Source organism: Pocillopora damicornis, chromosome 10, assembly GCF_964200805.1.
Source record: "Pocillopora damicornis chromosome 10, jaPocDami1.2, whole genome shotgun sequence".
NCBI lineage: Eukaryota > Metazoa > Cnidaria > Anthozoa > Scleractinia > Pocilloporidae > Pocillopora > Pocillopora damicornis.
Genome location: NC_142679.1, coordinates 13,348,226 through 13,359,618, shown reverse-complemented (window position 1 = coordinate 13,359,618; position 11,393 = coordinate 13,348,226). Strand labels below are relative to the sequence as shown.

The 11,393-nt window shown below is 38.0% G+C and overlaps 1 protein-coding gene across 1 annotated transcript; it reads right to left on the bottom strand.

Moving 5' to 3' along the window:
- Window positions 1–1,104: 1,104 nt before the first annotated feature.
- On the bottom strand, window positions 1,105–10,868 carry LOC113675422 (autophagy-related protein 13). Its single transcript, XM_089184214.1, has 14 exons — window positions 10,616–10,868; window positions 9,087–9,167; window positions 8,032–8,154; window positions 7,097–7,143; window positions 6,838–6,978; window positions 6,463–6,503; window positions 6,244–6,337; window positions 5,756–5,869; window positions 4,910–5,086; window positions 4,712–4,796; window positions 3,891–4,022; window positions 3,560–3,664; window positions 3,046–3,174; window positions 1,105–2,579 (listed from the first exon to the last, which is right to left on the bottom strand). Exons 1-14 carry the CDS (start codon window positions 10,691–10,693, stop codon window positions 2,496–2,498), a joined length of 1,431 nt encoding a protein of 476 aa, XP_089040340.1. The 5' UTR covers window positions 10,694–10,868; the 3' UTR covers window positions 1,105–2,495.
- Window positions 10,869–11,393: the final 525 nt, after the last annotated feature.

Here is an 11,393-nt window from a genome sequence, read left to right as displayed (position 1 = left end):
ATAAATATCACTGGTATAGTACTAAATGCGTTCGGGCAAATGCAATGTTCTCACTGAAATTTCACGCCTTTTCCTCGCCGCTCTCTTTTTTTGAGTCAGCTTGTGTAGCTTCTTTGTGAAACATACACTCACCACTTTGTTTGGAATCGCCGCACTTGCAGTGAATGTCCGGGCAGGCATCCCTTCGGCCTTTCCGAGAACACCTCTGAAATTCGTGTTCTTCGATGGGTTCTTCTGGATCAGCGCCATCCCCGCCGTGCTCTTGTTTGGCCGTCTCATTGCTGGCTGCAGGCTCCATTTTCCAGCTTTCCTCATGGAGAATTAAGACTGTCCCGATTGCGGAAAACTGTCGCCAGCGCCGTTTGATTTATCGATCACTAGTTCAGCCCCGTTATTAAAACTGCCTATAAAAAATTTACTGGCGCGAATCGGTTGGACTATCTTTTTTTAAAGTCACTCCTAGTTGCTGAAAAAATTCGACGCTGAATATTCAAGACTGTTGAAGGCTGCGATTTCTCCCGGTCTGTTCCGATTGGTGTCCATGTCCGTGATACGCTGATAAATTTATGTACGAAAGGCTCCTTCTAATTTTGGTATTGCGAAAATTCGAATATTTGTCTTGGCTTCTGCGTCGTTAGGAGAATTTACCAGCGAATTGACCCATTGTTTCAAAGCCAGAACCCAACTACAGGGTACAAATTTTAAATTAATGCCAAGGACGACAGCGTTAAGCCAGGGAAACAAATATAAGTGGTCTCTGAGAAGCGATGAAGCCAGCGTGTATCCAACAATACAAAAGGGAAGTGTTTTCAGAATCCCAAATGCAAACACCTGCTGATAAATCTTCTCCACAACCTTGACAATCGGTTGACAACTAACCATCTCTTTTCACTGGGTTACCTTCGTCATGGTTGCTATGGAGACCGACTAGGGCTTTGTTTTACAGACAAACCGTGAAGACACAGATAAAAAATCAGAAGCAAGTTAAAATCTCTTGCTTCCATGCAGCATTTTCCTTTCTTCGTCGATTTCTGTTCAAAATAATCTCTCAAACTACTTTAATTTGTAAGTGAATTTCAAGAACAAAACACGGACAGTCTATAACGTGCAATATTCCCTCTCACGGGAGATTCTAAATTTGTTTAATTATATTAAGGTTGTTCGCATTCTAAAACTGACGATAGGGTTAATTTAATGTTATTCCTTTAACCGTGATGTTATTCGGAGATAGGGATAAAATCGTAAACATACAAATTAACCAGATAACTTGTTGTTTTTGTTGAGTTTCTTCCATAGAGGATGAAAAGTTACATAATCAACATGGAGAAAAAAGATGATTTAAGATGACTAACGTAAATTCCGAGAAATCTACGACTTGTAAGGGGCAATCGCTTCCGTTCCAAAAATAACCGACAAATTTTCCTTGGCTTTTCACGAGCGCTATCTCCGGTACAAGATGAATCTTCTTGGAACTTAAAATTAGACGGGGACGATTGCTAGCAGAAGGACGTGAGAATGGTACATGTACGGAACAGTCCTGATTTCCACATGGAAACTAAGATTTTCTTTGTATAATTTCATCATTTCATCTTTCATGCAAATAATAATTAACTACATTATCACAAGTTTCGATTCCACCGGCCATTGTCAAATCGAATTAAGAAGAAATCACCCGCACCATCGTGTCTACAATAAGATCTGTTGACAACTAAGTTGTTCTTGATATAGAGAGTGCTTATCGCGAGAACTATACGTGTTCAAAACAATATCCTAAAAATCATCTCACCAGGAGAGTACTAAGCATTCTATTGTAAACCCGAGGAACAGAAATCGTTCAATAAGGCTTTGGTTTGAGAACTGAGTGACGCCGGCAGTATCTCAGAGGATTCGCAATCTTATCAATTTCATTTTCAAAGTTTCTAATCTTAAAATAATAGCACGGCCATTTAAGATCTTAATACTACAAGTTCATAATGTCATGTATATCGAAAAACTTTAACTAAAAACTTCCTGTTTCTGTTCCCACCCACCAAATTTCTTGAAAATCAAGAGAGGGTAGAGTTATTTTTAGATCACTTCCGCTATAGGTGATGCCGAGGAAATCTAGAAACCAACACTGGATCCTAAATTGTAAATTCTTTTTTTAAGCGGACATCACCCTCAAGCAATACGAGAGGTAAATGTTAAATTATTTTCCAAGAGACTCGATACTTTCATTCGAACTATAGCTTTGCAAGGATTACGTTTGAAAGAAAACCTCTATATGAGATTAAATCCCATAACTCAATCCCTGGCAATACAAGGCAGGTGGATGACGGTGCCTGTCCCATATTTGGAAAGCAAACCGACTTATGACGAAACAGCTCTACGGGTTACTATGGACGTCAAAGAGACATGGGATGCTTGCAAAACAGTCGGTAGCCTCGAATTGAATTCTCTCCTTCCTTTGTGCTAATGCAAATTACTTTCAAACCCAAGCTCATCTCCAGCTGATATCACCTCTGCTGTAGCTCAGCTAAGAGTTCGTCAAATTTGAAAGCGTTCTCGCGAAAGCTACACAATTCCCCATCCAAACGGTCCTAGAGAAGCAAATGCGAAATGATGCTGAGAGAAGAGAAAAACCAGTTGAATCACAATTGCATTTGACGCTAAGAGTTGGTTAATACTTTAACTACCAAGATCACTGCAAATTATCTTTAGCAACGACAACACCTATGCATGGTCTTTGGTTAGTCCTGGAATCGCATGCTATGTCGCGTAATATTCTCCGACGAAAAGTTTGCCTGAGGGTACTTTTCGATCGAGTGTCAGACATCGAAAACAAAAAAAAGCAAAGCACAACGACCAATTCGGAGAAAGGTAAACATAACAAGGAACCTGTTAGAAAACAGAGTTAGAACACGAAAGCGTCTTCAAGTGCGGAAATAGTATAACCTGAGTGACCGGTCGAAATGGAAAATTGCTCCAATTGGTCTGCCTCAAAGGTCTTTTACATTTAAGAAGGTGCACATCGGCCACACCTTGAAGTCAAATGGTTAAACTCACCATAATGTTATCTAGCGATGACACCTCATTATCTTGAAATAAACTCAGTGGAGGTGCTGTCTGACACTCACGAAAGAAGCTACCAAGATCACCGGTTGATGTTGCTGAATGAGACGCGAAGGCTGGTTTCTGAAAAAAAAATGATAGATTTGAGTTGAGAGCAAATGTCAATTTCAGGGCATAATGATATTTTTGTCTTTTCATAAGGATTTTTTTCGCCCTTGATGGCGAAAACAATTTCCCCAAAACACTAGCCAGTGTTTACTGGTTTTCATACACGTTTGGTCTTCCGCCCTCTCCCTAATGCGCCCGAATACGCCCGATGCGCCGATCAATTCGAAGCTTTAACAATCCCCACGAACACTGAGGAAACCCGACTCAAAAAAGACCTGGTGCGATAACAGGCCACCAAGCTCATCAAAATGTCTTCCTTTCCAGCAAAGATTATTTCAGACTCATCACACCATGCACCCGCCGCTAGACCTACGCATAATTCTTCACTAAGAATACTCACCAGTTCTACCATAACGAAGTCATCATCCCACACAAGCTGACTGGGGAAGGGTGGAGACTGCAACGTCGATGGTTTGCTGCCATCTGTTCTGTCAGATGAACTGTCCTACAAAAGACATACAAATTTGCTTTAAGCTTATTATGTTGGCAGCTGTGAGTCGTCGATAAGACGTCAGGAGGTCTGGAGTCTAATTCCTCGTGGAGGACTCAGATCTCCTCTTTGTCCCACGCTTCTGACAAAAAAATCAACACCTTTCCTTAATAACATATAAGTAAGAATCATCCGTTTAGCAAGTTTCTTTTCCCTTGTTATGGAAAGGTAAATTGCTCACCCTTCTATGTAGAATTGATGGTGACTTTTTCAGGTTGCTATCTGAGGCCGGCAGACCGCTTGGTATGTTATCAGCCTCTTTTCTTAAAAGCGACGCAAACGGTGGAGTAGATGACAGGTTTGTAAGCATTGACTGTGAATTAAAGACAACAAGTAGGATTTAAAAAGTGAAAACATGATTCACCCACAAGATAACATTCGTGAGCCACTTTAACAAACGCTTCGTGCACGACACGTTTTGGTCTCACGAGTGAATTTAGAAAAAATACGGTACTAACCCTACCCTGCAAAAAGTGCGGGTGTTTTTAAACACACCTGATTCACTAGGCCCACGCACTGGCCCAACGTTCGCCTTAAGACACGCAAAACATTAACGTGCGTTTTGCAGGGTGTTTTTCGCGCTCCTTAACTTCCCTTCTACTAAAAATACTCTTAAGCTTAGCTTTTGAGCTAATTACGCCGTTTTACTCTTGGAAGAGACAAAAGTGAAATTCCTCCTTTAAATATAAATATTTTGTTTAAATAACATAAGGTGAGAAAATACAAACTTATCACCTGACAGGTGCTATCTTATTGAACTTAACACAAAATAATCTCTAGTAATTTACGTGGGAATGGATGGCAGCAAGAAGGGAAAATTACTGGTGAGATCTTTGAAGTTGAAAGCGAAAGGCCTGATCAAACGTGACTTGTTTTTGAAGTGACCATACAGAATGTTCATGCGGGTATCACTTTTGGAGGCGCAAGTAAACAAGCACTGGCTCAAAAAAAGGGTTCTCTTCAATTTGGCTATTTGTGGCTCTAGGTTGAACGCTAGCTTACATTTTCAGGCGATCCTGAACTGCTCACAAAGGCTCCCTTTGTTCGCATTTTTGCACAGCCAGTGGGTTGGGAATAACTTCCGGGTCTGTGGAAGGGAAAAAAGACAGAGAGATATATATCGGGAGAAAGGTTTCTTGTAGAAGAACTAGCAAATCAAAGAGAGTGAACGAGTATCCCAGAGACAATCAAGACAATCACCCGCTCATCTCGTGTTTCCCAGTGCTGTTAACTTCTTGACTGATGCGCCTTAACCCAAGTGGTGGAGTTGTTGAGCTGAGTTTATGAGCTGTCGACGGAGGAGTGTCTGAAGATGCAGTTGTTGGTCGGGTTACTTCCGTTTCTGTCGCGCTTGCTATCTCCTCTGCGATTTGATGTCTAGGGCAAAAAAAATATTTTGTCGTGAATTAAATGAGGATCGGAGAGCAGCTTTACAGTATGATGGCGTCTCTTTTTCCAAAAAAGTAAACCGAACCCCCTCATGGAGAAAGTATCACTTGAAAATATAGAGTTATTTTTAATCCGGATCAAATCTTGAGTCGTCGAAGTCGCAATAAAAAAAGACTTTCCACTGTATTTGGCTAGATGGCAAAAGGCAGTCACAGGATCAATCTTATGTGGGAAGTTTCCCCCTTTAGAAACACCTCTCCTAACAGAAAATAATAATTTGCGATAGTTTCATATTTCGATAGAGAACTTAAGCACGCAAGATGTTTTAACAAAACGGCAAACGTCCAAAAATGTTGAAACTTAAAAGCCATCTGCCATCTGCCGTTTGTACTAATGAGAACAAAAGATTGTTTCCAACTCAGACATTTTTTTTCTTGCTGACCGAAATAAAGAATACAACCGTTACAAAAGTAAGCAAATTAGTTAACTTTTCTTTTTTTGAAATTTACCATTGCAATAGAAGCGAAACTAAAATAACCAGAGTGTAAACACCTAATAGCTAAATAAGCTTCGCTAGTGTTTCATGACATTGTACAAAATATGACTGGGCCCAAATTCTTACTCGTGAAGTACATAATACAAACATCCTGCAGATACCTCGCTTCAGCTGTTAAGTCAAATGCTCCACATGGCAAAGCATCATCCTGCTGATCAGAAGGCATCTGTGCCAACTCTGAGCTGAAATGGTTACTTTGTACCATGACTTGTTGTCTATGAGAAACAACGAAATGAGAACGTCAGTTATTAACTCAGGACCACTGCTGATGTAATGCAAAGCATAATGTTCTGCCTATTAACAATGTGATTTCATGGCTGCCCATCATGGCCAGGCCAAACCCTTTGACTTTGAAGTGATTAACATGTAACTTCTCCCTAAAATATCCACACATTCTCCAGCAAACAGGTGATGAGAATATTAAAACTTGCATTTATTTTAATTATAAATTGCACAGCCTTGTCCATTCATCACTAATCATCCTCATAAGAAATGTGATAAATTCACATTTCCTATGTGAAGAAAAGAAAGTCAAATACTCTTCCAAATACATGCAACTATTAAGGTGGTAGTGGTGTCTTTTACTCACTTTTCTGGCAAGGTCAGCTTCGTCCTGTATGCAGCAGATAAAGTAATGGAACCAACTGGGGTACCTATGGAGCCTACTCTCAGGGTAGCAAAGCCTGCACAAACATAAGGAACAACATCAAGTTATAGAAAATCTGATATTCTAATATCTATACATTCTAAAATTGTTGATAATCAGTTTTCATTCTATTCATGAAATTTCTTTTAAGGCTGAACACACCTTCTCCTAAATCTTGAAACCTGACTTCACCAAAGTAAACCCTGCAAAAAAATTCAAATCCAAATCACTTTTGTAACTTCTGTTAAACCAATAGATTCTCCTCTCAAATTGCCCTGTTTGCCCTTATGAAACAAAAAAAAAATTTTACAGGAGATTATAACTAATCTTATGAGTGGCAAAATTAGTTAGCATTCCCCCCCCCCCCCCCATAGTAGGTGGAGATAATACCATTAAAAAAGTAGTATGCATGCTAAGACTGTTGCTGTCCATTCTAATTACTTCTACCATATTTCACATACCCAGTGACACTTTGAGTATTCCTCCTAAAGAAATGTTCTTGCATTACTTTAAATATACTCAATCAAAATTTCTTACCTGTAACACAGAATGAAGTCTGTCCCTTGCTTGCGTGACAGTTGATAGGCTGGTGTAACTCTTGTCACTGATGTAAGAGACTTGAGAAGCACTCCAATTCTGTTATAAACTGTGTATGTCACCTTGGCATTAGGATCAATCCTAAAAGAAAATTCTACGTTTCACTATAATGTTATGGTTCTATAAAAAACCTCAATAGTCTTAAGTTTTCTATAAAATCAAGTAGTGTTGAAAATCATAATTTTTATCTGATCAGTACCTGTCATTCATACTAAGACACCATGTCTCTAACAACATAGATTCTCCCTGTTTTAATAAAAGGAACAACAAACCATTAGCAATGTTGGTGAAATGCTGTTTTTTTTTAACTCTTTTTATTTCAAGTCCAAATTGTTTATTAAGCATTTTGTTATTACTTCCTAACAACAAATAGAAAACCAGTTTTCACCACAAAAAACAAATGATTTAGTCATTACGTCATGCAGTAAAGAGCATGTCTCTTTAGAGTAAAAGTATAATTAACAATTGGTTCATACGTTAGCATGTGTTCATCAAGATATGAAGCATGCAGGAAGTTTGGAGAGCATGAAAGATGTGCAAGAGTTGCTCGAGGCTATGCCTCAAGCAACTCTAGCTTCTTGAGTGCTCTCCAAACTTCCCAAGTGCTTCATATCTCGATGAATGCACACTAACGCATGAACCAATTGTTTTATAACATTCTCAACCCAATGGAAAATTTTTATTCTCAAGGGATTTGTTTGCTGACGTCATGTCCATGCACAATAGGAATATGAAGCACGTTTGCGCAATTGAATTTGATTAGACAAATTTACTGGCTATGTTATAATAAACTTTGCTCTATAAAACTGCTTAATCCTTTACACCCAACATCAGTATGCATATTCTCCATACCGTTCTCTATATATTTCCTAAGGTGCTGATAAGGAGAGTTTTTCAATCAAGAACATCTCTAGTTGACAATCATTTCCTTTATTCTCATGACCTTAATGTCTGATTCAGGTGGGATATTGTAAGGAGAAATTGGATTCTAATCACTCTTAAGGGTCAAAGGGTCAAATATCCAGATTTCAATTTTGTTCTAGTTTCTTTAGCAGTGACTTTTTACATTCCATTCCCTGTTTTTAACAGGAAACTGAAGATCTATGTACAACAGTATAATGTTAAGGCTCTTACATCTCTAGACTTCAGAGATATCTCCACACACATGGCACTGTCTTTAGAAGGAAGCCTTCCATTTATCATCACTTTTTTTACCTCTGATGTTACATCTGGGTTATCATTTATTGCTAGATTGAACTGAAAGGTAATGTTCTCAAAAAATTAAAATTAGGAACATTAAGTAAAAATAAATAAGATATAATTATAATGGAGAAGAATCCTACAGAAGCCACCATTAAAATATTCTCCTCTCCCTCCCATCGAAGTGTGCAGAAAATTGATTATTTACAACAATTTGAGATTCCGAAGAGTAATTTAACCATTAGAAAATATTGCTTTAACAATTACCTGAGTTAAACATGCCTTTTTGGGTTTAGCTCCTGAAATTATGAATAAAAAAAAAAAACAGATTGCCAAGAGATGGAAGGTAAAGAAGTAAGGTGTCAGACTTTGTTACACCACAAGTGAGCAGCCTTGTTGTGAAGCAGGAATCAAAATGATGGGTCAGAATTTGTACTCAAAGTTTTTACACATTTCAAGACAATCTTTGAATACTTTGATCTTTCTAAATGGAATCTCAAAATGCTGTAAGTGCAATAAATTGTTATACTCTTTAAATGTTCCAAGTAAAAAAGATTATGGTTTGGCTAGTAAGCTGAAAACTATACCAGTTTTCCTCTAAATATCTGCTGTATTAATTGTCAATGGTTTCAAGTGTTCTACCATTTATATGGTTTTCTAATGATCCAACATTTAGTATAAGTAATAAGCACACAAGTAAATTTTTCAAAGACGACAAAATTACAGCAGCTCACAAGGCAAGTGCAATTTGTAGTCATTTACAAGTGCTTATCACACCAAACTGCATCAGAAATCGTGCTATAACTTGTTAATAAAGCACATGAAAAAACATCACAGAAAGTCAAGAGAGATGAAATTTTAAAAGCGTGCACATACTATTCTTAACTTTACACTCATGTTACATGAGAATGCATTTGTTTTCAGCCAATCAGAAGCACGTAATGTTTTCATGCACATTATTATACTGTTTACCAGGTTTTAAACCTTACCCAGTCTTGGCCCATTGCAGTAGGTTTAGACTTGGTATGAATCTTTTCTCCTAGACGTGACTGAACAATCACTTGCACTGCCTTAAATAAACGAAAAATATCTTAGATAAAAAACACAAACTACTCCCTTTTTTAACTGACTATCAACCGCTCTCAACAGATTAAGAACTAGATCCCATGCCACCATGCATCTGTTCAGTAAGACAATCCAACCTGTATTAACCGGCTTTAACTCCCAAGATCTGATTGTTAATTCTCCCCTCTGACTGCTACACATATCCTTGTAAATTAGTAATGAGAAGTTGTTGGTAGATCAAGTCAACAACTTCTACCTTATATGTTTGAATATTCTCATTAGCTGTTGGCTGGATAATGTAAGGATATCATTGGGAGAAGTTTCATATTGATCACTTCTGGAAGTTAAAGGGTTATGTGGCACTGTATTAAGTGGTCAACCTGTATTAAGTAGTAAGTAGTCAAAGTCACAAATTTTCTCCCCTTTAACACTGTAATTTTCACCTCTATTAAGCTGCCCTGGTTACCCTTTACTGACTCACAACAGCCTGAGCAGAACCATTCAAATACGACTCAAGCTTTAGGACTATATCTGTTTCTACATGTTTCAATACTGTTTCACCTTTCCAGGAGCAAAGCTAATTGAAGAAGACTGTTAGAGCTTTATTATTACTCTTTGATGCAATTTCAGTTTCATTAATTTGTCTCAGTCTTCTCCCAACACACTCTCTGTTTCTCCAAGCATAAATTTGAGAACAATGATATCAGCTTTAAATTAATTATATTCAAAGAATAAGCAAGGAATGACACGGGAGCTGAAACCTCTCTTTCTAATTTCCATTAGGTTTCAGTTTCAGCTCTCATTTATTTATGTCTAGTGGGTTTCTGAAGCTAACAGATCTAAAACTGAGCCCATCGTTGTAATTCTCGAACATTGCCGACAAAAATTTAAAGAATCACCACTATACAAAAGTGTATTGGTAATATTAAGATGTATCATCATTGCTAGAATGATAGAAAAAATGATCATGAAAAAAATTCGGGCATTTAGCTTCGCCATATTGGAAGCTTTTGCATCCGTCACAGACGCGACATAAATAGCCTTTAACATACCGTCAGAGTTTCGTTGGCGCTAGCTCCGCTTCAGTGATATACAAAACGTTTTCACTCTCACTTCGCCCGCGGGCTAAATATTCAAGAATTCAGGGGCAAAATCCTTCTAATTTTGGGTAATTTTAGCCTTAAATTAACATGCTTTTAACTTCACATTTTTAACAGGCAGTTTTGTGTACTTACATTTTGGTTCCAAAATCATAACACTGAACATATGCCGACAAGAATTACGTTTTCTCCGTTTGGGGTACTCACAAAAATCTACCACCGAAAATGTATTGAATAAAGTTCTTATATTTCTTATTATTTTTAGCTAAAAGTAAAAACTGGCAAAACCATAACCAAGTTTACAAGCGTCAGAAATCTAAAAAAAAACAAAACAAAACATGCAAACCCCGTACCTTCTGCGATAGAAATTTTAAAAACTTCTTGAGATCTCTCTCTTCTTGTGCACCCAGAGACCCAGATTTCTCCTCCATATCAATCGTAAAAGACTATTAGAATTTAGCCCACTGCGGAATACTGTACGAGGAATTGTCAAAAAATACGAAACTACAGAACACATCCCTGCTGACGACCACCAGTTTCCGCCATCATATTGGAAACAACTCTAACTAGTACCAGACTGTCAACGGCTTAGGTGCGAAACGTGGCAGGTAAACGTTGAAGTAGAAATGGGTTACGGGTGGGGAGACTCGGGCGGTGATTAGCAGTGAGGTTGCCTGACAAGAGACTGAAATGCTGGGCTATGTCATTTCAGCTATGAAACATTATTGAATAAATTTTATTTTGCTATCTCCTGCTTTTAGAGTTTAATTCGCTTCGACCGGCTTCAAGTTTTGCCTATTTTCGAAAAAATCTATAACATACAATTTACGTATTTTCTCCCGAAGGCATCACGTAACCTACTACGTTGTGTTCGTACATTTTGATTATTTTATTTCAATTATACCAAAAGTTTCTAAACTACCTGAGAGGGTGGATCATTTAGGACTACTTAATACATCATAACTAAAAACAATTGTTGAAAATAATCAGGGATTGCCAACCTCGTTCCCATGGCCGTTTCCCTTACTTGCGGAAGTAAGGGAAAAGGCCATGGGAACGAGGTTAAGAGATTGCATACATTTTTTAACCCTCCAATTGAAAGAGACAAAAAGTTAGTCTCAACTTTGTCAC

What these genes read in the sequence shown, in the direction of transcription:
- LOC113675422 (XM_089184214.1), bottom strand. Translation starts at nt 10,693, where the DNA reads ATGGAGGAGAAATCTGGGTCTCTGGGTGCACAAGAAGAGAGAGATCTC. An exon ending in GACTTCATTCTGTGTTACAG is followed by an intron (nt 6,504 to 6,837) that starts GTAAGAAATTTT and finishes ATTTTTTTGCAG; the next exon opens with GGTTTACTTTGGTGAAGTCA. An exon ending in ACTTCGTTATGGTAGAACTG is followed by an intron (nt 3,175 to 3,559) that starts GTGAGTATTCTT and finishes TTTTTTTTTCAG; the next exon opens with AAACCAGCCTTCGCGTCTCA.